The 27,113-nt window shown below is 41.1% G+C and overlaps 1 protein-coding gene across 2 annotated transcripts in view; it reads right to left on the bottom strand.

Moving 5' to 3' along the window:
* Toy (paired box 6 protein twin of eyeless) overlaps positions 1 to 27,113 on the bottom strand; it is a 58,832-nt gene that overhangs the window by 18,623 nt on the left and 13,096 nt on the right. For both annotated transcript variants that reach the window (XM_072004371.1, XM_072004380.1), the window contains 5 exons: positions 18,011 to 18,263; positions 17,604 to 17,784; positions 11,315 to 11,591; positions 7,372 to 7,536; positions 6,353 to 6,435 (listed from right to left, as the gene is read on the bottom strand). In XM_072004371.1, the coding sequence (XP_071860472.1) occupies positions 6,353 to 6,435; positions 7,372 to 7,536; positions 11,315 to 11,591; positions 17,604 to 17,784; positions 18,011 to 18,263 (959 nt within the window). The remainder of the gene's footprint in view (positions 1 to 6,352; positions 6,436 to 7,371; positions 7,537 to 11,314; positions 11,592 to 17,603; positions 17,785 to 18,010; positions 18,264 to 27,113) is intronic.

The raw sequence follows: 27,113 nt of genomic DNA, 5'->3' as shown, positions 1-27,113 counted from the left end.
GACTTTTGGTTAAATTTGTTCACAAATATTCCGCGTTTAACTGAATGCTGGTTATTTCAAGACGTACAACTCTAAGCTAAGCCAAGCCGCACGTTTAATAAGCTGTTCATTCGAGAAATACGAGGAAACGTTACCGAGGACTCGGGCCAATCGCAAAGTTCAACTTCTCATTGCCAACAAACGGTTAAACGATTCGTTTTCCATACACATTTGCTATCAACAATCTTCTCTAAGTTGTATAATATATTATCCGCGGATTATGAAACAGAATTCGTAAATTTCATATTGTACTTGTTACTTCACAATCGAATAAGCAGCATCAGTTTGCTGGATAAGGTTTGAAAGAAATGATTTTATGGAAAGAAATAGACAAGGGTGAAGGGCGGTGCAATTATTGGAAAATAAAAAGTAAACAACAACGGATAGGTAATGGATAGCGGAATGGATAATGATACGACGAGGAGAATGTTTATCTAAAATATTTAAAGATAGAAGAGAGATAACGAAAGAATCGGGATATCTTTATGTTATCGTAGTTATTTATAAGTTTGTGTTTCATATCTCTTATGTTCCAGTTATGATTTATGTTTGTAATTTATGTAAAAGCAAATCCAATTTCTACGCAATCAGACTGAAATAAATAAAACATAGATACAGAAAGAAATTCAAAATAGGGTAATACTTAATAATTTATAGTCAAATATATTTTATACGTACATAGAAAATTACGATAAAGCTATATAACATAAATAAGAAGAGTGCGTAAGTATTTCGATCTTAATAAAAGAAAACGTCAATTTCGTCAACGATCTCTATAAATTTTTAGTTCGTTGTAAAGGCAAAGAATGTGAAAGCATTTTATCCGATTTGATAATTTAGTTCGACAGTGTCAACGATAAGATTGGAAACAAATCATGGAAAGTATGGAAGCGAATCATGTGTTCCTTACGAATTGTACAGTAATTGTATATCTAGATAATGAAACGAAGAAATTTACGAAAGATACAGTTGATGAGTTTGGTTTCTGTGATACTGTCCAAATCGCGATTGCCACCGACGATAATTTTCTAGCAAAGATCTCTCGCGCGAGCATCGCGGAAGATGGTCGTAATAACAAGTAATCTCGAGCAACAAATCGGAGCTTAAGTTCTTTGTTGCGCTTCCACGGATTTCCTGATTTCGAAGATACCTCGTCGCGATAAGAGGATTCCCTTTCCCTACGATATGTCGATTTCCCTTCCTGCTACCCTCCAATCACTCGTAGCACAAACACGCTCCGGATTACATCGTAATTTGTTCCCTTTAAATGTGCCGTATCATCCTCTCGTGTATAACAAACAAAATATTTACTCCATAATCGCGTTTATACCAAACAAACAAAGGAAATAAGCAAATAAATAGAACGAAATAAATAAAAAAAAAAAGTAGGAATTATATAGAAAAATAAAAAGAAGAAAGGAGGATAAAAGGGAGAGAAAATGGAATCAAGCCGGAATTGTTAAATTATGAAACGACTCGATTGCTCGGCTCATTTGCAAAGGGAGGAAAAAAACGCAACGAACATGCTCTTTCTCTTCTTTCCACTAGCAATGAAGAGGCGCGCGCTTTTATTAATAGCTGACAATTGCTACGTCGGCTGTTCCGTTCGCGAACAGCCGCTTAAACGTTCGCGCGATAATGAGAATAACGATATAAAAATTCGATTGCCAACAATGAGCGCAACTTTCTCAATTATCATGCGCCACCGAGAACGCTAACAATAAGCCAGACCCGGCAAGGGGCGTTATTATTTTTTCTCCTCTTCCACCCCCGCGTTTCAACTCCCGTCCACCCCCTCGCCAACCCATGATTCTGACGCTAATTTGTACGTATTCATTCGAGCTATTGATGGAAAATAAAATAAACAGTAAAGAGAGAAGCCATGGGAGGAGGATCAATGATTTACCTCGATATTGAAGTGTTTCACGTAATGGACAGTTTTGTAAGTGAAAAGTCTTGCAAGTCCTTCTTTCTCTCTAATATTAGAAATTCTTCGAAACGAGACTATGTAACTACCTTTAACATCTTGTAATTTTTGTAATACTCTCGTCGTTTCCTAATTTCTAAAGCATCTCCCGATTGATCGCTATAATTCACATAATTTCCTTTTCAACGCCATTACCTATAACTTGATTTAACGTTAATGTAACCAAGCTCGGATAATAATATATTTGGATAGGAAAAAATTTTCCGAAGCGGGGAATTCTATAATATCGTATTAAATAAGCATCAGAAATAAAACGGAATAATCTTGGTGCCTAAAATGGCCACCGAGAGTAACCAAATATTTTCTTCTCTCCCCATATTATTTCAATAGGCAGCGAGAAAATTCAAAATTCATTTCGCCCGCCGCGAAAAACGTGATCCTGCACACCCGGCGGCTCTCGATTGAACGAAATAAAAAACAGAAAAAAGAGGAGAGAAAAAGTAAAAAAGAATAAATTTCGTGGCGGCAGCGACGTGGCAAATCGTGTTCTAGCGGGCCACCGGCAAATATCCACCATTCGCCCGCAGCGGACTCCTTTCGCCCAATACCGTCGTTCCTCGTAAACTCGTCCTACCGCGTCCCGAAAACTCGTTTGAATCGATCCATTCGGAATTCCACGAACCGGGTACATCGCTCCCGTCCCTCGCGGCAGACCTTCTACTTTGATTGGCAATGTTTAGAAGATGGCGTCGCACGCGAATTTTAAGATCGTTTCGTGAAATTTTGGCTGGTTCTTCGTGTACGCACGATGCTGCTCCATCAAGTTTCATATATCTAGCGATAGGATTGTAAGAGATTTTCCTGCTGTGTTAATATTTCTTACGTATTTTTCGCTTGCAATTTTTTTTCTTTTTTCTTTTCCTTTTTCTTTATGAAGCAGAATGTCGTTCGATTGAGTATAACAGAAAGAAATAAAGAAAATTTCGGACTTATTTTATGCGGAATTTTCTTAATCCGATATAGATCAATATTGCGTTGACGTAACATTTCATTTGCCAGTTCTTTTCGATCAATCGAAATTAATTGCAACTTCAGTTTCAAGGTTTCGTTCTATGTATCTTTTGTCACTATTTGTTCTAGCTACAATCGCCGTTGAACGGATTAGAATTAAAACACCGACTGAGAAGATACTTTTTTCATTTAACTCCAAACAACACGAAAAGATATTCGCACAAATATCTTTGGAGCAGAACGAAAACTATCGATTAATTATCTGAAACTTTATCGATCTACTACAAGAGATAACTTTTTCGAAATATTTCTTGAGGGAGACTTTAAAAACTTCAAAATTTTCGACAGAGGTGACTTCATAATTTAAGATCGACCAAACGAGGAAAAAGATTTTCACACTTTATACGAAATTATCGATCAGCTAAGAGAAGTTGTACTTCTAAAGAAAGTTGTACTTCTACGGAAGTTTCGAAGACCTTTAAAACGAAAATTTTAAGAAATTACTTTTACATTTTTTTAACTAAAGAAAGAAGAAACTTAGACTCAACTCCTATTACTTTCTTGATCAACTACAAGAGGAAAGGATACCTCTATCGAAAGGCCCCTCAACCAAGTCGACGAAAGTTTTTGGAACTGTACGATTCGAGAAGAATCCTCTAGAATTAGTTAACTAAACGAAAAAAGAGAATATTCGTTGAACTCGGTTCATATTTCTCGAAACTATAAAATAACCAGGACCAAATAATTATACCACTATTTTCCAACCTTTCTCGGATCGGAATTTCCAATTAGTCAAATGACGCATAAAAAAACATTTTTAATAGAATGATCATTTCCTTTGATATATCAAATTTCATCCATCGATATATTACAACGATTACAATAGAAAATTACCACGTAGTTATATCGAAGTAAATAAGTCTACAACTCCTCTGCAATAACATTTTCTACGTACAGGAGTCATTCTAATTCTACGAAGATAACTATGACAACCTTGCAGAAAAGACTTCGTAACCTCTTTACATCCCGTGATCCAAAGAAACTGAAAATCCCATAACACGGAGAGAAAATACCACGAAATAATTTTTCCCAACTACCATCCACTACTACGACACATATTTGCGAGCATCCATCAAGAAGCGAGCGAAGATTCTTCTCCATTTCTTTCGATCGTCTTCGTTTTCTCTTAAAAGGCAAATGCCAAGGTTGACCGTGATGATCGAGGGACTTCGGCCATCGCGGCTTCACACGAGGGATTCTCCGCTCTCTGGCCAGCGCCATAGATGATAATCGGGCAGTGGCGGCGGTGTTGCGCGGCGCGGCGTGGCGAAACTCGTGCGAGTATCCAAGGTATAGGTGGAAAAGCGAGGAACAACCAATCAGAGGGCAACCTCCCTGGGGACGCGACGTTGCCATGGTTGCGTTCGAACCCTCTTAGGCCGTCTGTGCCGGATCCCTCACGGCTTGCTCGGGATATGCCGCGTGCGGCGTGGCGTTTCGTATCCGTGGCACACGGCCGTGTCGGCGAGTCCACCACGCCGTGTCCTGGCCAATGCCACGCTTTTGCTTTCTCTCCTCTGCACGTTGCTCTCTACCTTCGTCGTCGTCCATCCGTTCTCCTCGTTCCACCGTTTGTTCGTCCATCCAACGACGTTCGACTCCGCGCTGCTGGTTCAATCGTTCCTTTTAGTCCCCTTTCACCCTCTTTCTCTTTCCATTTATCTCTACCCTTCTTTCTCTCCTTCTCTACCCTTCCTTCCCTCACCTCTTTATCCCTCTCTTTCGCTCTGCCTTTGCCTCTCGCACCGGCACTCCCGGTTTCCTGCACTTAGCAAGATCAATACCAGCCAACGAGGCTTGAAAACATGCGTCAACATGGTCTTGCACTGTTTGTACGTCCACATAACGCTCAGCGCCCGGTTACTACCACCGACGCGAAAGCCCGCCGGCCACTTCACCACCCCCTATCGTCGGGCCAGGTGAGGGAGGCCGGCCGGATAGCAAGAGGGTCGAACACAGGCCGAGCCAGAGGCACGGCACGGCCAAACAATGTTCGATAAGGCTGCGTACATATTAGCTCGTATAACCGTGCGTCACCCCATGACTCGAGCAACGATGTTATATTAATTAATTACGACACACTCTCTCGCGCTCGTTCTCTGTCTCGCATCATTTCTCTACGTGCTATGTGTGTCTTGTGTATGCCCGCACGATTTACATCTCGATACGCGAATTATGAATGGCACGGAGATAACGCTAGACCTTTGTCTTTAAGGGAAACAAAGATTTTGGACGATTCGTTTCTTTACGGAATTTGTTGCATCTGCTTGAACGATACGTTGTTTTTGATATTTGGATATTAGCAGTTGGATATTATACTACGGGCGTATAGAATTTATGGATAAATGGTATGTCGAAGTGTTGCTATAATGATGGATTACGGATTATGATTGTTCGTAATAGTCACACGTTAAGTGTAGCTAACTATAAATCGTAAAGAGGGGATCACGAGTAAATTTCACGAAATTCATCGTTTAAATTACGAGTTCGTGATAATCGCTCATCATATACAGTTAACCATTGATTATGAGAAATCTGACCACAAAGAGTAAGTTTCACAGCTTTCATCCTAATTTCCAAAAACTAAGGTTTTTATAAATTGCATATCCGGCATTTTAAAAACGTTTGCTCCAATCTATCCAAAGCCGAGGGGAATTAATAGAACATATAAAAGTTCCAAGAGGAAATTACTATTAATAAAATACGCTACCTAAAATTGCTTTACCCATAGCTTCCACGCGCTACTTTTTCAACGAAGAAAAACTTGTTCGCGGTTCACTTTGGATTTTTAAGAAACTTAATACACAGACGATGAAACAAGAAAAGTCGAATAGCGTTAAGACACACGGCGAAAAGGGTCTGAGAGGAAGACACGGGCATAAAGACGAAATCCCCCGGGTGGTCTCGCAGATTCGTCGTCGGAGGTGTTTAACGTCCCCGCGCGTTGGCGGTCACGCGTTTAATGAAAGGGCATCGTCGCACTTAACAGCCGCCCTCTTCGTCGCTCCCAGCTGTGTAGACGAGGAGAAGACGTCGCGTCGTCTAACCTCAAGAATGGTGGAAGAGGATCGACACGGAGGACGAGACACGGTGAAAGAGAAAGAGAAAAGAAATTGGAACGAGTAAAAGAGAACGTGCTGCACGTGTAACGAAGAAAAGAGTAAGATGTAGAAAAAAGAAGAGGAAAAGAGAAAAGAGAGATAGAGAAGGAAGGAGAACGAAAGAAAGGATAAAAAGGGGAAGGGAGAAAAAGGGCGGTGGGTGGAGCGAACGAGAAAGAGGAAGCACACGCCGCATTCGCACATTCACACTCACCTGGATACGTGCCTCAGGCAATCCAATCTTCTCAGCGAGACGCTCCCGTGCAAACACGTCCGGGTAATGTGTCCGCTCGAATTCTAAAACGAAACCAGTTTGCAACAAGTGCTCGTTATTAAACGTGCCTCCGTTGGATAGCTGGCGCGTTTCGCACTATATATAATATATATTTCTACTATGCGCGTATGTGTATTTGCGTATGTGTAACGTATAGTATGATAAAAGAAAAATATATACACGTAGCTATACGTATAGAACTACATAATATTTGTTTGTATTCGTACATACGCTCGTGTACATACAATTTTATATTAATCGCGCATAATTTCGATTCACTGCGAGACAAGATTAAAAGGATAATTATCGACGATACTCGAACGCGAGGGCGCGACTTGAATGGCCGCGGATCCAATTAAAGCAGTCGTGCTGCTCCTGCTGGGCGTACGAAGAGAGGAAAGCCCGATATATTCGAGGAAAGCAGTAATTTACCTCGACCGTCTCTGAATATGCATGCATCGCCGCGAAACGGACGGAATATACAGAATCCCCGAGTGCGCGCGCGATCGTTCAACGTTTATATCGTTATTACCGGCTGAACGAAAATGGAGCTTTCGTCGAGGATGAGCACCGATGTTTGTTGATGTTTGTTAACGTGAAAACATGCAATTGAAAATGTACGCGCTACTATTTTTGACTATCTTCCTTTTTTCACCGATGCTCGTAATTGTATAGCTGGATTTTCAATGATTAGAAGAGAGAGCGTACGCGATTCGTAGCAATTTCAGTCGCTCAGAGTTTAAATTACAAATTTTGTACTCCGGTAGATGTTCCGAGAGGGTTAGCAATTTACATTTTTCGAGGAACTAACTCGTTCATTTTTTTCTTTTCCTTTTTTTGAGATTTATTTAGGATATGGTGTATTTCGTGCTATTAATGCCGCGTATATGTAGAACGATATATTTGTAGAACGTAGCATGTAGAACGTTGATAAATTGAATTTATTCGCGTGCGCTAACCTTTCTCGAGGCTGTCGATCTGTTCGTTGGAAAAGGATGTTCGGTTGCGCTGCAACTTTCGTTTTAGCCTCAGTCGAACTTGCGAGTCCTCGTCGCCGGACGAGTTATGCTCCGAATTCCCATCTGACGTTGTTTCTTGCTGATGCGACAACAAAGAACCTGTATCTGAAAACAAACACGAAAATTCCTGTTTTACGTAACGAGCTCGAAAGACATAAAGACACTGCTCGAAATCCATAATACAAACATCTTTTCTTTGCATTCTGAAACTTCTTCTCTTTCCTTAACCAGCGCGGATAACGTTCGACTAAATTAGGGGTGGCAAGTGATTCCTCGCGCGAGAAGGAGAAAATTCGGGAAGGCAAACGGGGGAGAGAAGGATTCCCAGGACGAGATCCAATTAAGGATCGTCCTATTTCAGTATCGTTCCAGTGATTTTGCGATGGACGCGGACTAACGACGCGACGGCCCTCGACATTCCTAGAGACAACCACGAGCATACCAACGAATTAAGAATGGGACAGAAAGTGGCGGAGAGTAGCTATGGGAGAGCGGAGGCGTCCACATAGTCGTCTCGCTCGATCATAGTGATCGTCTCGGTACGTGTACAGGATGCTTCAGAAAATTGATGCTAAACTTTAGAAGCACATAGCACTTACGAAAACAAGCAGAAAGGTTTAATATGTATAGGTCCAAATAGGGCGAGGTAGGGTTGTTTCAGTCGGCAGATTATTTTAGTCGAGCGAGGCAATTTGCCTCGTACTTCGGCAAATTTAATTATGAGAAATTTTTCGAGCGATCTATAGTTGAAAAAGAGACGCTTTAACCACAATTTTCTTTAGGAACATGCCTTGATGTTATCGTAAAAGGTTTGTCCAACCAGCTAATATTCTCGGTTGTAATTTTCGTAATTTAATAGCGTGTGTATATTATTTTATTCCTGCAAATTATTTTGTCATATATTTTTTTATATATACCTTCTTGCTAACTCAAATAATCCTACCATAGGTTTATTCGAAACGCTCTTTCTTTTCTTGCTGAACCTGAAGTACACGATATTTTCTTATTCTTTCGTCATTATGTTAAAGACTAATAGTGCCCAATAACGCACAACAGTTTTGACTATATCGTGCGCAGTCCAGGAGTAAATTTTAAGATATCGATGCTCACCTGACTCAAATAGGCTCTACCTTATCATAAAGTCGAAAAGAGTGACATTAGGACCCACGTTTATTAAGACTTTTTTTACTTGTTTTCCTGAGTACTGCATGATCCTGAAGTTTGATAGCACTTTCTGAAACACCCTGTATGGAGACAGTCCGCTCCTCCGGTCGTCATCGTTGTCGTCGTCGTCGTCCTCGTCGTCGCCGTTGCCGTCGTCGTCGTTGTCGTCGTCAACGTTGACGGCTCCCGGTGAGCCACGATTACTTTCCGCCTCCGCGCACCGAACCCTCGCCTCTTTCCATCCCTCTCCCGATACCTTCCTGCCATTTCCCTTTCCCTCTGTCCGTGTCCGTCCCTCCGTACGCTACGTGTACCTATATATTTGCCCTTACGCTATATACATACGTATATATATGTATTTCTAAGTGTACCTATATATCGTCCGCTCGTCAGCTGCTCGCTTTCTCGTTCGCTCATCTCTCGCACATCGCGCACCCTCTATCTTCTCCACCGCCGCCTCCACCACGATCCTACGAAATCTCTCGCCCACTCCTATCTTTCTAGCCCCGTGGTACCGTTCTGCCAATTCGAAATACCGCCACTTTCGAACATGCTCTGCTTCGAACCAGACTATATTCCAAAAAAGATATCTCTATATATTTTAAAGAAAATATTTTCTTCCGTCTTGAGTAAATATTATTCAATTACTGTTATTAATATTAGTACTAGACTCTACCTGGAACGAAAGTATATTTTATATTTAGACCATTTTCCTAGAGAAAATATATTCTTCTTCTTTGAGTAATTATTATTCAATTATCGTCATCATATATTCTATATTTCGTACCATTTTATTCTAGAAAATATTTTCTTCTTTTTTTTCTATTTTTCTATTTCTCTATTTTTTTTTCTTTTTTTTGTCTTTTTTTTAGTAATATTGAATGTGAAAAACGAGGTATAGGTGTACGATTGTGTCAGTTTTGAGTCAATTGAAGAAATACTGCCACCCTTGCAAGTATCAACGTATGACATACTAGGGTAGAGACATCGCTACGACCAAACGAGAGTATATGCAATATTCTATCATATCCTCTTATATGGAGTATTTTCTCCTTCTTTGACTTTAATTTTCTAGGTGACGACGCATGATTGCGAGGGGAAGAAATGGGGTGTACGGCTCGATGACCATGCGGGAAGGTTCAGTGTCGGGCTGGCTACTTTAGACTGACCACTTTGCGTTCTTGGAAACGCGGTTTGTAATGGAGATTTTCAAGTGTAATCCAAATGTTAGAATCACAATTGTACATGAATTTATTTAATAGGAACCAAGGGAAGATTCGTGTATTAAATTGGACACAATTTCATATTTGATTATCGGGGTACTTATTCGAGTAGTTATAAGAAAGTTGGATCAAAGATGGATAAACCAAAAAGTTAGTGTTCTCGAGATAATTTATTGCTTCAATCGCTCCAAAACAAACTACCCAAATAATTTATCGATAAAAAAAAGATAACCTATTTTACGAACGATTTACAAAATCTGATTAATCACACCAGCCCCCACAAAATTTTATAAAACCACCAATATTGCCTTAATGGTTGCAAACAGTCACGACCAAATCGCAGCAAATCACACACAGCCTACGGTATTCGTTATTAAAACAGCTTTCGACCATCGGACTAGCTTAACAGTTTCGAGAATTTACTTATCTTGAATCGCGGTTACATTCGAAACCGTCATCCGTGGAGCAATTTTGGTCATGATCAGGACCGCAGGCTCCGATTAACGTGATCCTATTAGGTGAAACGTCACGATCCAACCACACCAGGCATTTCCTTTATTCCGATACGTAAACCGACCCAATACACCGGTGGAAATACAACGGGACAATACGCAGGTTCGCGGAAAGGCTGTTAAGAACGGGACGAGGGTGTCGCGCGTACGAGCAGATTATAATACGTCGAGGGTGCTCCCTTGACTTCCACCTTGCCTCGAGACCATTGTCGATCCGCAGAAGAAGTGGATCAAGCATTGAGAGGACCTGGTTTCCTATGGCGTCTGATTCTATGGCTTTTCTCGACCGCGTGAAAGGCAAAGGAACCCCCAATGGAAGGTAACAATTCCGTTTATGGTAGAGGCATTGAAACGAGTTGTCGAAACATTTCGATTGACGAATGAATCTTAAGGGAGAAAAGAACTTTAGCTGTCGATTCTTGAGGATTTGTGAAGTAATGGGATAATTGTGAATAATAGACATTATAAATAGAATTGCTTACATTCTTAAGTGTTTCGTGATCATTCGTATATATTTATATGTAGGGTGATCGCAATAGCAACAAAAATGATACTAATAATTGATAGATGGTTTTCCAGTAAAAAGAAAGTTAGCTTAAGCTTCTATTACCTTCGAAAATTCCGTCTTCGAAGATCATTGTGGATATCATTCGCGTTAATTTTGAGTCAATAACAAAATTAATTCGGAAGATTGAGTATAAGTACAATTAAGAAGCAACTGCGAACTTTTAACCAGTACAAATACAGTCTCGTTTTCACTTTTGCATTATATGCACATCTTTTACATACAGTCCGTTTTAATTTCTTTTTTTTCTTTTTGATCAACCTTTACAAGTTTCGTACCTCAAGCTCTTTTATACGTTATAGTTTCAGCGTTAAAAACAATGACAAGAGATGGAATGAAGTCCTTCGAAGCGACACACGAACAAGGAACGTGCGATGTCGTGCGTTACATTTAGCAATTAACGTATAATTGGGACTCACCGCTTCGTTTGAGCAGAGAATCGTCTCGACCATGAAGCTGGCTGCCGGGCAGCAGCGACTGGCCAGAGCCGGGGGTCGCTGCCGTTGGAATTCCAGTGGCCAAGGGATGATGAGAGGGCGTAGCGGAATACCAAGCCGGTGGCCAGCCTGCAGCCTGCCCATTGAACATCCGAAGCTTATCGTACACGCTCTCGGCACCCTGATGCGCCTGCACCGCCGCAGCCTGTTGCTCCTTCTGTGAGGCCAGGTTCCTCAGAACCCTGTTGATGGACGACACCTGCGAATAATACATTAATTGCTATTAGCAAGTGAGTGAATAGAAGTAACGACAGCTAGCAAAAAAGCTTTGAAGAACTTTGAACTTGTTGCAAATTAAATAGTGTCGTGATGATTGGGTTCCTGGTAATGATAATAAAGATACTAAAGTATAATAGCAATGAACGGTGAAGAATGCAACGATAATAAAAGCAGTGCGAGAGGAAGTAAATTGAGTTTTCAGTTTCTGGTTTTTTTGAACGGTAATATTTCGTAGAACAGTGTATCGTAGATTGACGTAGAGGCCTGTTTGTCCAGAATCAATCATTAGTAGAACGCAAATATATTGTGGTGGATAGGTGGTATACGGAGTTGAAAAAGTTTGTTCGTTGTAAGTTACGTGGTGTCGTTCGACAGTGGCAATTGATTTTTGATTTACAGGGGAGTATCGTAGCTTGGTACAGAGAATTGCTCGGCAAGGACCAATCGTTGTTAGAACACTAACACGTAACTGTGACGATAGTCCAGATTGAAAGTAGTTTGTTTGCTGTAAGTTTGGTCATATCGTAAAACTGATTGGTTTTTGGTTTGCCGAATGCTGGTAGTTTTTGGAAAATTGTTCCATAAAATGCTCGACGGCAATCGATCCTTATTAATAAGTGAATTAGTTACTAACAAAAATAACAAAATCCACATCGATCCAATCGCGTCACGGATCTAGTGTCATTCGTGATAACAAAGTGACGATCATTCGATCGACTACCATGAGGTGGTTTACTATTAAACGTGTCGGTTTATTAAGGAGACGAGTGATAAGATTGTAATAATCAATTATATTAAAATCACTGTAAGTACAAATATAGGAGTAGTATATACCGGTCAAAATCTAACTATTCGACTATGTGCTTCACCTAGAGAGCATGTTCGTCTGTTTGTATCGACCGATGTTATTATAAAAAGTTCAAATGTAATTCCGATTGACGATTACAAATAACGGCAATAATATTTTGTCCGGAGTTCGTTTACCTTTGAAACAAAAAACAAAGCAAAACAACGTTGGTATTCCAAGCCACAATAATATGAGTCTCTCCTGATTCAAATCTTCCGTTGACTCACGTGCCGCTACAACCACAACACTGAGATGTAATTCGCGCCGAATTAATGTCCAACGAGCAAAGGAAAGCGGCCAGTGGTAAGCTCGCGCAAGAAACAAAGCGAAAGAGAAAAAGATGAGAAGAGCAGAGGAAACTTTTGAAAGTTTCATCTGGTTCTTTGCTAGCCGCTTGCGACAATCATTTCCATAGTTACATCGGTTGTCTCTCGTTCACCGCTTCCCATCATCTCCTTCTTTTGCGTTCTCTTTGCCGACCTTCACGCTGAGGGAGCGACTAGCAGATGAAAGGACACCGCCATCCAATTATTATTACATAAAACGGTTTCCATGGCTCTTCGCTCCCCTAACCAGCGCAGTGGTAACGCGGTCTTCTTCACCTTGTACCGCGACCGAACCACTGGCTAACTCTAAAGTTATAACGAGCCACGGGGGCGAGCCTTGTACTCTCGACTCTCGCACATAATAGTCTCGGTGTTCTACGCGCGCTCAATCTCTCCCGTTCTGCACCCCCCGAACCGCCCCTTGTGCAACCTCATCCCCCAAAACATCGACTCGTCGATGGTGCAGCAAGCAGCGAGTCGAACATAGCCGAACTCTCTCCTTCTCCCTCTCTCTCTCTCTCTCTTTCTCTCTTTCTCTCTCTCTGCGCTGCACTTCTCCCATGGATCCCTTGGCTTGCTTCGATGTGGATGGAGGATATCGAGCGGAGCTTCTTAATTACTAGGCTTTCGCTGAAAGGTTCTATGAGAGAGGGGAAAAAAGGAAAGAAAGAAAAGGTAAAAGAGAGAGAGAGTAAAAGCCGATCCTTCTCGCGTGTGGCTCAACTTAAGACCTCTGCTTGAAATAATGGCTGTATGCCGTCGGGTGCCAACGACGTTGTTGCCTCGAGTATTCTGCGTATGTACTGAAGACTGTACAGGTCAAATATATGAATGTATAGGAAAGAAGTACGAGTTATTACGTGGAATAAAAGCCGGTAAATTCAATCGAGCTTTTTGTTTGCCGCCTCGACGAGATCGATGTTGGAGCACGCGGCGATAGGAACAAGTAATCTTAGCTTTGTAACAGGCGAAACACGTTTAACGCACACGATGGCAATCGAATCTTTAAGTGACATGTAAATAATACAAGTGTAACGTGTATATAGAGTCGTTTAATCGGTTAAAATTAAGGGTGTGCTATAGAAGGAAAGTAAGTACGTCATCAGTGGGAAAATTATATTAAGAACATTGGTTGAATCGCGTTAAAACGCTGCTCACAATATCAAAGATTCCACTTAACTTCGATAAAATTCTACATGAGCCGTTCACAAGCCATATGAACTGATCAACTCCATATATTGAAAGACAGAGGAACACGATAACGGCACAAACAATTATTTAAATTCACTTTGGAATGTATGATCGACTTTCATATGGAAGTAAGTCGTTTATTTGTATTTTTTCCACAAATTGAATATTAATTACGTATGTACCTAGTTCATAAAATTACGAAATTTATGGAAAGCGAACTTGATCGATTCCATCTTAGAAGATTCTCTCGCACATCATGCCATAACATAATAGTTTCTTACGAAATTGTACAAATCCATCGACCAGTTCGAAACGAACGAAGCTCGGCGTAATACCGAACCGCGTGTTCCTTAACCGGAATCAATCGAACGAGGAAGGAGGGTGGTAACTCGCAGGAGTAGACAGCGTGGAAAGTTCGTATCGCAAGATTCGTCTCAATCCTGCGGAATAATGGCTGCGGGAGAGGACGAGAGGAAAGGACGTTTCTAAACTAACTGCATACAGCATCCAGAGAGAGAGAAAGGTAGAGAGAGTTTCAGAGGCAGCCAGGCTAGGCTTTCCATCATCAAACCAAGCAACCTGGCTGTTCTACGCTCCGCTCCACTCGGCTCTCGCCGCACAACAGCCGCAGCACCGATGCAGACCATTACACGCGCGACCGGACACGAATAATTGTGCAACACGCTTAACTGATCCCATTCACCCTGATTCTACCCGCTTCCATCCGCTCGTCGGCGACTAACCCCGTCGCACCCCATTGCCGCGGACGATATGTACCCACCGCAACAACCAACGGCTACCACCACTACCATCATCGTCATTGCTATCATTACTGTTAACGTCGTTGCCGTTTCACGAGACAATCGTCGTCGTCATCGATGAACCCGATCGAAGATTCCTCTGGAACGACTATTGATCTATTAGTTGTCGAGAGTACCAATTCCGTTTCGTCAATCTCGTTGTCCAGGTTTTGCTTTGGCTTGGTTTGAATTGGTTTCAGGAATTGAATGGCATTGGCTGTTGGAAAGAATGTAGAGAAGTTTTAAAGATATTCTTCGATTCAAATGGCTTCAAGTTATGGGTTATGGATGGCATTGTAAAGCATGCACAGTTGAAAAGTATAGGAGAAAGCATGATAAGTTATATTTTGTTCTTTTTATTGCAGAGTAATGTTAAAGTTCGATAGTTTAACAATGATGTTGGAAAGAAATTTCCTTTTTACATCGCTATCCTGAATATATCGAAAATATCGATTATCATGAAACATTTGTTATGAGGATATCGAGGCTTGCTATTGGCGGGTTGGAAAATTTCCATAAAGGAGATATTAATTCATATTAAGATATATCGGAAATAATTTATAGTATCCGATAATATCTTAAGCGATACCGATAATTGCCAAAAATACTCAATAGAATAGTTTTATGTCTATGCAGCGTGAATCTCTAAACTGAGTGATCCCAAATAGCTTAAAAATTGTATACTTGCTACGTAACAAAATATTTCAAATAAAAGCTGAATAATGTCAACGATATAATTTAATATTAATAATTTTCTCCAGAGTTAGTCGTCATTAATCAATAGCGTATATGTGATATAAAACACAATCTAGAATAAATCCAGATCGAATTCCAGCATCATTCGCAATTCTTCCCAATTATCATCGTACATCCACTGCGAGATCAGAGAGATTTTCCTCGAATATTTCACAAAACTGATCGACCGATCAAAATGGTCACACACACATATCGAGATTTCCTCACTCTCAATATATATTCCCTCTACAGTCAACGATTCGACAGACAACAGACAATTCCATCACGAACCTGTTCTTCTGCCAGCACCCTGTACGCTACACCTACAAAACCAGGCTGTGTGATCATTATAACGATCCCAGCGTTAAAAGCTGAAACAACGTTTCGCGTGTTCGATCGAACCAGATTCCTTTCCCGAATATTGTCGTCGGATAAGCATCGGCAGAAGAGAACGGGTCTCTGTGTGTAACCACGCTGATTGATCACCATCCCCTTCACTAGGTGAACGAGGCAAAGCTCTGTTCCCAAAGAACCGATAGAAACGAACGGTTCCTTCGCGAGCCGACGGATAACGACTCGTACGCGTGCCGTCCCCTTCGGTATTCCTGACAGACACCCGGAATCGTAAGGGGATGGTCGAGGGAAACGGCGGTTCTTCTCTTCGAAAGAAGACCTCTCCTAGAGGAAAGACATGACTTTTCGAAATATTCCTCGTCACGACAGATCGAACGTGCTGAGGATACATCGAATAAGAGGAGAAATGGTTTCAGAGCTCAGGTTCCCAATTTTTGGATCATATCTTTAAACGTACCGCAAAGTTTGATAGGTGAAGATTTGTAATGCTATTTAAATATTAAATTAAAGTTATATATTTTTCTTCTAGCTTCAATATTTATCTTCTATGTATATTCTTCATCTTACTACAAATGTTCTTTTGCTTTTACATTTGGACAAGGAGTTGCAGTTCGCCTGACTATCATAAAAGGAGATCGCCAATTTGTTCGAAATGTCACTACCAATATTTTTTAGTATTTAATTAACACGTTGGCTATCGTGAGTAGCACAACGTAACGGAGAATTCACTGCGGATTATCTATCGCGGTAATCAACGTGTTAAATGTAAAATTTGAAATTATGCGAAAGAAGGTTGGGAAACACTGTTTCAGGGGACTGCGGAGAAGACCATGGAATATCGATATTCGCGAGGGTGGAAAGGATGTTTGGAAGACAGACCGAGAATTCTTGGGAAGAAGAGGGGAAACGACTAGCAGGACCAGAGGGTGGACAATACCAAGGCCCGCGTAATGGACCGATTACCCCTCCCAACCGATCGTATTGACGAGACTTTGATTAGGGTCGAGTGGCCAGATCCGACGGGTAAGTACCGACCCGGCTGCGCACCCTGATAAACCGCCGCCACCATACAAAGCAACTCCGTGTCTAAGCGAATGAGCATCCCGTTGCTGGATCTCCCCACGCGAACGCTTGGAACGCGACTCCTGCCCCCGGAGTCATTGCGCTTTTCTTTCTCTGCTGGAATTGGCAGCGGTGCACGGTCATTTGCTAATTGCGCGTTGGAATGAGAGTGGAATAAAAACGGAATGCTGGTGCGTTTGAGAGCACCGATGGAATGACTTTCGATGAAGTTGTCCAAGTATTTGTACATGAGTTGGTTCAAAGCCGAGAGTTTTGAGTTTGAAGAGCAAAGGAAAGAAGAATTTGAAGCTTGTTGCTACTGATTGCACTTTATCGGTCATGCCGAGCAAGCGTTTCTCAGATTGATTTCGATTTCTGCGGATACGTCGAAGTTATATTTGAAATATTATTTCCAGATTATTTGAGATGGTTCAAGAGGTTTCTAAATGTTTTGGAATAATCTGTATGTTGATGTAAATACTTGCATGATATTTCTTATTAATTGTCAAATGTATTAAGCTAGTTTCATGTAAGACATTTTGTAACAGGTTTCTTAGAAAATTTCGGAGATTTTTTGGTCATGTGACTTTTTTTTAAATCGCTCCAGACTATGCTTGAAGTGAATCCCAAGATATTTTCAAGCGAAACTACTGTATCCACAAATATTGTGTACTTACGCTTGGAATGTTGTCGTTGTTGCAAACACCTTCCTGCAGTAGTCGATCACGGATCTCCCAGGCGAAAATCGACGGACATTCTCGTTTGTAATCGGCGATTTTGTTCACCACTGGTGTTGTCGCTACGCGTGGCTTGCTACCACCGATTGCACGTGGTTTGATCGAACCAGTCTCGTAATACCTAATGAAAAAATCAATTTCTTGAAAAAATAATTAAAATATTTATTCATCTAAGTTATAATAAAGGAGAGAGAAATAATAAAATATAAAATAAGAAAAAGTCAATCTCTTTCAAAATTATAAGATTCTTAGCCAATTCAGAATTACTTTAATCTTTTGACAATCATACGAATGTTATATCAAAATTTCTCAAAGTTTTTCATCCTGAACGATGATCCATGACTGACCTGCCAAGGATCTTGGAAACGCATCCATTGCTGACTTGCAGTATGCGCGAGATGTCGCAGGGCCTAGCACCACTGTGGGCCAGTTCGACGATCTTCTGCCTTGTCGAGTCTGGTAATGGTCGGCCGTTGACGTAAACACCGCCAAGCTGGTTAACCCCGCTGTGTCCTGCAGCCGAGCACCCAAATATTGAGTTCTGTCCGACCATAGAACCCCCGCCAATACCCGCACCACCCCCGTGCATCAAGTCCTCCTCTGTGAATCAAAACGCGCGCAATGTGTATTCTGTCACTTAGCCAGACTGTCTGGTTGGATAAACACCAGCCCATATGTATCCACGCGTACGCATCGTCCACGTTCTTATTAGTCTGATTGCACCACATGCATCATCATCAACATCGTCGTGGACATACATAGACGATGACGAACCGCGTGCTACTGATAATCACCACATTGTCGATTCAGTTCTCGATATAATACGGCTACTAACATCATGGATTGAAGATCAGAAATTCGATTTTCCACTGAACGATTAATTCCTTTCACACGACCAAATATCGATGCGTAGAGGATCTTGTTTTTTTTTGGGAAGAGGAGGGAGGAGGAATAGAATTAATATTGATGAAATAGGATTTCTAATAAACGTTTAATACCTGTGCTTCGAAAATTAATGTTTTGTCGATGATTAATATCTTTCCTTTATCAAATTTTTAAACAGTCGTTCTGTGAAACGGATTAAAGTGGTTAAAATACAGTAGCGTGCAGAAGTTTCTAGCCAGATAGATTTCCTATATATTTTTATTTAAATTTCTTAAAAAGAAACATGTAATGGTATATAAAAAAGGTAAGAATATATTTTGATTATAAAATAACACAGACAAAAATGCATGTATTCTTCTACGTGTTACTCCGTAGTTAATGTTTCTGGAGACGTAGAATCATGGCGCTTGAAACTGCCTGGAAGATACAGTTGGACCGCAGAAGGTTAATCCTCGTACGTGTACTGTTCCAGAATAATATATGGCGTATACGCCATGTGATCGTTAAAATGGAAGGGAGAACTACAAATAACAGTAACGTTGGATTCTATTGTTGTAAATCGTGTAACAATTTGCATAAGATAAAGGCAAATATTCGCGACTTTTAATAATTACAATGCCCATAGAACGCGAGTCAATTGTAGACTATGAATATTAAAAAAAAAAAAAGAGCGCCATTGTTAATTCCGTTACGCAACACAGTCGGAACGATTGTAACTGTCTACAATTGCGGAGGTACAATTCCAAACACTAAAGAGTACACTGGCAATATTTGCATTGGTTAATCGATGAAAATAGCCGAAACCACAATTAACTCGTTTTTCGATGACACGCGTTCGTAAAAATCAATAGACTTTTGTTAAATTTAACAAGATAAACGACTGCAAATAATCAGGCCATTCGCGCACGTACCTCGGCGATTTATCAAAATATATTTTCAAAAATAAAACGGTAAAAATGAATTTATAAAAGGACGGAGAAAAAGAACAGGAGACAAAGGCTACCATTGAAGGACGTTAACATTCCCACCACCAAAGAATCTGTATTTAATAATATCTCTGTGTTATTACGGTGAATGCGTGTTTTAATAAACCGCCGTTCTGATGAATGCATCAAATCGTGCATACCAGTGATAATTTTTTAAAGATATAATTGGGCCTAAAATGAAGGAACGCGGTAGGATTAACATGATAAACGATTGCAAATAATCAGATTATTCACGCGCCGTACTTCCATCATTAACCAAGATGTATTTCCAAAAACAAAATAATAAAATAAAAATGATAAAAAGGAATTTAAAAAAGAGAACACTGTAAAAGACAAGAAAGAACAACGTTATTTCGCTTTGTCATTACCAGGCAAACGAAACGATTTGAAGGAAGCGCCACCCTCGAAGGACGTTAACATTAACGTTCCCGCCGCCAAAGAATCTACATGGTTTTACAGGGCACGAAGAAACACAACGGGGTGGACGTGCAAAGTGGGCCTTTTGCTCTTTTGTCGCCGACCTTTCTCTAAATTTACGTGCTAACGCCGACAGCGTGCGAAGAATAAGGGCGGAACGAACCTTGCAGCCGTGACTACGGGGTGCACACGGCTGGGCGCAGGGACTACAGCGCGGCTGCCGTACTTGGCATTGCTGCTCGCGCTAAATGCATCTTGCAATTAACGAATTTAATTAATCTCCTGCTTTTGCGCGACGCAAAACGACAAGAAATAGTTGAAACGCAATTTGAATGGTTTGCCGTGGCGCTGCGGCACCGTATGAAACCACTTTGTGTGTAACGTCGCAGGCACACCACGCGTTCTCATCAGCCTTTTCCCGGCATCACGAGAGGGCCGAAATTCCACGCGTTTCGTGCTTATTTCACGCTCAAAGTGGGCGTGTTTCCGCCTCTACAACTATCTGTCACTTTTCCTTCCTCGAATATCCTGCTGCTTCGCGATATTACATCACTGCAAACACAATGCCGAAAATATCGCGATTTTTTTTTTATTTTTGCAAGAACTGGCAAAAGACGGCCACAAAGGTACTCGTTTCCTGTTCTCTCGTTTTTTATATACTTTTTCCTGGTAGAATTGAATTAATGGTAAATTTCAAAGGTAAAAGCAAGGAACTTGAAGGAAATAAATATTATTATCGACTAATTTCTTTTAATACATAAACGAATGCATTGTATGTAGTACTCTGTCGTGTGGCGGTACGAGTCATTCTTGGCTAAGCATTTAGATAATTTGCAATCGATCGTTCTCTATTTTCTCCGCCTAGCTGTTTATCATGGTGAAGTTACTAAATTAGACGTTTGATAAAGTACTTAATATCGCTAAATTTAAACTCTTATCATATGCACGCTATCGAAAGTTGTCTTTATATCGAATGTAACTTTCAAAAGTGAAACTTGTCAAAAAATACACACATAATCGTATGGATTCATGAAATAAACTCGCTAAGACTTAGTTTATTAATCGTTATCTCGGGACCTTATCTGAACGTCTGTCTTTAAGGGGCAAGGCAAACAAGAACTTTGCATAAAAAAATGGAGATATGTTAATGGATAATAGGCATTTCTACAGGGTACTTTGATGACAGCACTGAGAGCGATGGTGGACTTTGAATGGAGGCGCAATGTCTATTCAATTATGCATGCCGCATAAAAGAAACGATAACGACATAACGTTAAGACATTTTTCTTGATCCGATTAAAATGACGGCTATCCTTCGAAAACCCTGCTTCACCTTGCGACCACTCGATGAATATTCATTCGGCAACCACGCGAATACCCACGTATGTAAGTGTGTTTACAAACGACACGCACTATTTTTCGATGCGTATAACGCAAAAATCATGGGAAACCTTCCTGACACATCACACGCCATAATCTAAAATAACACTAGGACTGAACATTCGTGTCTGCTACCGACTATCTAATCATACAGAGTTCTTTCATTCAGCGAGAAAGAAGATTATCTCTCGCAAAGGAACACATTCTTCTTTATGCCAGCAAGATGTTACCATATAAACCGTTACTGTTATGCGATCGGTTCGCGCATCAAACCGCCTTTGCCTTGCACGATAAATAATTTAATCATGGGCACAACGCACGGTCTAAGAAATCCTCTCCAAACCCCCTATAGAAATCTATCTTAGACAATCATCAACATGTTTTTTTCTTCTAACGTCCTCGGAAATACATGTATTGAAAATCACGACCTAGGAAATCGAGCAAAACTCAAGACTGTTCCATCGATATGGTTGGCCGATCCCCTCGCGGGGGCCGCTGCTTTTACTGTAAAACTCGTGTGTCGTAAAAATAAACGGTTAGGGGCATCGAAATCCCGACGTCGCGTCGCGTCGCCGCGAGAACACGTCGTCGTCTCCGCTTTGTGGGACGACACAAACCCGCCGCTGGTTTTTCACCAGTTTTAATTCATTACAAAGAGGGTGTGACTCGGACGCATACATACACGGCGAAAGAGAAACCGGCTGGAGGAACGCACAAAGTAGAAGGCTTTCTCTCTCCCTCTACTAGCTCCGTTCCTATCCTTTCCTCCTTGTTTCTCTCTCGTCTCGCGCGAGGAAAGCGAATCGTCCGTAGCACAGCGGCACCGACGACCCGTGCACACGCCGTCCGCACACATTCTTTATATATAATTTCGCGTTAATCTACGCGACGACCAGCGCAAAAGCGAGTCATGCCGCAAAGTGAGGCAAAAAGGTTCCACTTGGCTGAGCGTGAAACGGGACACAGATTAAATCCCATCCTGCCGGCGCACGACGTCGCGGCACCCTTCCTCTCCGTCCAACCACCCCCTCTCAGCTACAGCCCCTCCGTCGCCGCCCTACCTTCCGTTCCTCTCGCCCTCCCGTCCCTCTCTTTCTCTCTCTCGCCGCGACCGACCTCCCTCGCCAAACAACCCCTAAACCTACCGTTCCTAACGCTACCGCCCTAGACAAGAGGGGTGGGAGGAGTGAAAATTCTGCCATTTCGTTCTGTTTAAGCGTGGAAATACTTGTGTGAGTCTGCTGTTTGTAGCGTATAAATACTGTCTTCGCAACGATTAATACAATTTCCACTCGTTTTGCACCTCGGAATATCTTGTAATAGCGCTTCGTTTGAGTCTATGGAACTTTGATATGCTAAGAGTCGGAGCAAGTAGTTGTAACATTCAGATAAAATACGCGAGATTAGTATGATTTTGCGATGATGACACTATGCGATCTTTTTTACGCTATTTATTTTTTTAGAGAGTGTTACACGAATATGTATACATACACATGTATATACGCGATTCAATTAGCAGGGATAGAAAGCAAATGTACATATAGTGTCAGCACTGTGAAATCAGAAAAATGTTGCATGCCTCGTTTGCGCCGTACCTATCTGTGGAGCAACTTGTATATACTTATTCTGGTTTTAACTCTGTTAATCTTGGTATTTTCAAGCGCAACATTATCGTACTAATGTAGTAGTAGATTACATATTTTCGTGATAATTATTTTTGTGATACTTTCGTTAGAAAAAATAAGCTGATTTATAATTCAGTTTTTAGAAGACAAGCAAGCTGAATTACGTAATTAAAGTAGCGATGACACATGGCAGAAAACAGTACGTGAATTTCAATTAGAACTTCACTCAACTATGCTCTACGATTGAAATACACGTGTATCAGGATAAAATATGACTAATAATTCGCAAACATACCTCATCTCGTTAGCTCCTTTACTCAAACTATAAATTCTCCTTCTAAAAATGAGCTATATTCAAAAAATAGTCGCGTTATAGAGAGTACAGGCAATCCACATTTTACTAGTGCGCGCGTGTACGGGTTAGAACGCAGAGCAAGTAATAACCAGTGGCATACAGAAAACGTTATCTCTCTACCATGCATTCGCGAGTGCTTCAACGATATCTACGTTCCACTTACGACATTCTTTATTTGGGCAGCATTTCCTGGCGAAACTAACGCGAGACTAACGATAGCTCGTAAACCGTCGCGTCGTGTAACTCCGTTTCGCATCTAATAATGTTCACTAACGTTACAGAGAGACTATGGCGAATTAGCAACTTTCCAGCGGAGTAACAGCGGCGAATGTATATATGCACACTCGTAAACAATGCGATACTAAACGATATATTTCTCCGTGAGAAACAGGAAAGTAAGCAGCAAATGGCTGGAAAGAAACACGATTGATCGTTATCCCATAATAGAAACAAAACAGGCCAGCGAACCGGTTAATACGCCACTTCAATTCCCAACGATGACGGGAAGTTTACGTCAGGATGCTTGTTTAATGGAACGCAATAATATTACGCGCGTAATTAGCCAGTGCGTTTTCGAGTGGCATCCTTTCGAACGTTAAGAGTTTTCATGACCGGTTCATTCCATGCCGTAGACCGCACAGAGAGTTCGACACGGCGATATTTCCGACATGAAGTGCCGCCATTCTCGTTAAAATCATGTAAACTCCTCGAGCCGGCGACCGATCTCTAGAAAAAGTTATCGAGCACTCCGAGATGCTCCGTTCGTTTAATGAATTGGAAGACTCTTGTTCTTGTCAGGTTTCGTTTTATTACGTTCGATATTGCAATCTGAGTGTTGTTGATATAACCGTCGTCAATGTAGCGTTTTAAGCTGAAAATGTTTTAATGATGTACCCACACAGTTATATATACACACACACATATATCTTATGCATTCTAGAAGATAATGTTCAAGTTACCGATATTACATTGTTCGAATTAAATACTTTTGCATAAAAACACAGTAGGTAAAGTTCCATAGATTTCATTTAGTACTACGTACAAGAAATTCAAGTAAATTTTGAAGAACTATAAACGAATTTCATTTAGCACAATACTTTAGCCGCTTACAAGTATTTCTAGTTAAACATTTACACAAATTTTTGTATCTCAGTTTCCAAACTAGTGGTTTTCAGCTGGGAGACTCTCTACGCAAGTAAGAAACTTGAATAGCGAACCTCGTCTTCCCAGCATGGCAGAATTCCTATACGATTAACAAGTTTCCGCGTCAACGAAACCTTCAAGATCAGATAACAGAATTTCCCCCTTTTTCCATCGCATTCATACACCGTGCTAGAAAAGCATGCTGTTGCCCCGAGAGAATCGCCCTTCCGTGGCTTAATAACGTTCAAAGACGTAACAAGCGGTAATCCCATTAAGCGAAGAGACCGCGGCGCGCGCGAGGAATATCCCGCGTGCGCGCACGTTCCGCTGGAAATACATATTTTCTTTTCATTCATGCATGCCACTGGCGTCAATGACGAAAGAGGAGAATAAGTAGCGCGAGAAAACCGGCGGTATGATGCGTTTTATTTAGTCCAAAAGAGAGGTAACACTCGTTAAACGTTATTATCACGTTGTCGGGATGAAGGATTGAAAGTGTGAGAGGAGAGAAACGAAGAGAAGAGAGTGCTCGCCCTGACAACTTGCTGGAAGCGTTATTCGGGCTAAATCCACGCCACGAGGAAGCAAGAGTTTCATCTGAGCGCGTCCTACCGCGACATCAAAGATGGCGTGCGAAGCATACATACTGTAATGAGTTGAATCGCGGGCAGAGAGAGATGTTCTACCCGCCCTCCTTACTCTAATGGGCTTAAAACGTACTCCATCTCGCTCAAGGTTCCTTCTCTGACGAATTCATTAAGGGCCAGTATTAAGAAGCAGCGTTGAATTAGCGAAAGCAACGCCATCCTAACGGCGTATACTCATTACCACGCGTCTTATTATTAAAGCCGCGAGGCATCGGATCTTCGTCGCTTTTCACCACCAACAGAAACCACGGAAACACGCGCCCCCGCCCGCCGACATGGCATCGAAGTTAGTAGTCGGGTGATTACACTCGCGCGTTCCTTAATTATAATTGCGAAGTTGCTGGTAATGTAATTGGTATTTAAATGCGCGCCGGGTAATTTAAAGTCGCTGACGTATCTCTGTTTTCCCTTTAGTTGTCCTTTCCCTTTGCTTTTCTTTTCGATTTTGCTCTTGCCAAGTTGTTATATAGTTTGAGAGGCGTTAAAAGGTTCAGTCTTTCTCACCACTTTTAATTATCTATGTATAACGCTAATGGATATTTTGTTCATCAATTGGTTGATTTAAATATTGAAACTGTAAATATGAAGATCATACGTTGCTAAATATATGTATGCAAAAATTATTGAATAATAAATATTAAATATTTAATCCGAAATATATCTTTCAAATTATGTATTTAATACCACAAAATGAACATTAAATACAGAGTTTGTACGATAGGAGGGCTATTCAAAATGATTTTACGTATAATTGTTCTACTGATGGAGAACCACACAAGACAAACTTGATTGTTACTCGTTACAATACAGCTTCAGAACCAACAACGTTGCAGAATCGTTCTTCTCAAAAATTGTTCTCTCAGTCGTCTCAACTCGAAACTCAATTTCTTCGACTCACCATTCTCCGACATCAGAAAATAACAAAACAAGTATATAGTACAGTCTGTCTATATAATGTAACAATTACCCAATTTCTTTTCTCTTCAAGTAACTTTTCAATCATTCGAATTTTCTAAAATAAGGATACATACTCGAATATGTTACTTTATTTACGTTTATTGACGATGCATTTACGTCAATTTCAAATTCTTAAATTTCCAAACATTCAAATATTCAATTATCCAAATATTCAAATCGTTATTTCATGTTGTTAGTACGCAACGTTTACACATCATTCCATTTCTTAGACTTTGACGGGTCCAACACTATGCTATTCCACTTAATTATTATATCGTTACACTGATTCCATCTAACTTACTTATCGGAATTAATTAGTTCCTAATTTACTTAGACCAACATTTTATTTTCCTATGCAAAGAAAATCCTACTCATAAAGGGTAAACCAGTCGATTCTTCGCACAATAGGAGAACTGACCAAAGACCCGGAAAGAAAACTTCCATCAATGGGGCTGTAGCATAAATTATGAAACTAACAGGAAATCTGGAGATGCATTACGAGCGATATCCTATTGCCTGGGCATGGATAATCCCGCACCCTCGACATTTATTGCCCCTCGAAAAGCCAGCGCAGGTAATCTCCACAGCTTCGGCTGGCACGCGAGCCGACCGGCACACGAGCGCCCATAACCATTAACAAATCTTGTAACCTAGCACGAAATAAAGTGCTCTCGTGAATCGGCCGTTTGATTCCAATAGCTACGGGGGCTGCTTTTATGGAAGCAAGGAGAGATAGATGAAGGGGAAACACCGAGCCAAAGAACGAAGAGGAGACGATAGAAAATCGTACAAGAAAGGACGGTGGTTGTGTGCATGTTCGTATGTGTATGCGTCCGCGCAAGCTCGTGCCGCAAGGGTATTGTAGTTGTAGGTCTCCTCTCGCGACTCTCTCCGATGCTCGAATGGTGCTCACACCACCACCCGAAGGGGAGAGAACTCTTCTGTGCTCGAACTCGGGTATTATGATCGTCGAACGTAATACGATCCGACCAAACTTCGGATAAACATACACGCCCCTGGTACAAACGGCCTGACCTGAGACCTGCCGTGCGAAT

This window comes from Bombus fervidus, chromosome 1 (genome assembly GCF_041682495.2).
Source record: "Bombus fervidus isolate BK054 chromosome 1, iyBomFerv1, whole genome shotgun sequence".
NCBI lineage: Eukaryota > Metazoa > Arthropoda > Insecta > Hymenoptera > Apidae > Bombus > Bombus fervidus.
The sequence above is the reverse complement of the archived record's forward strand: the minus strand, read 5'-3'. Positions and strand labels throughout refer to the sequence as shown.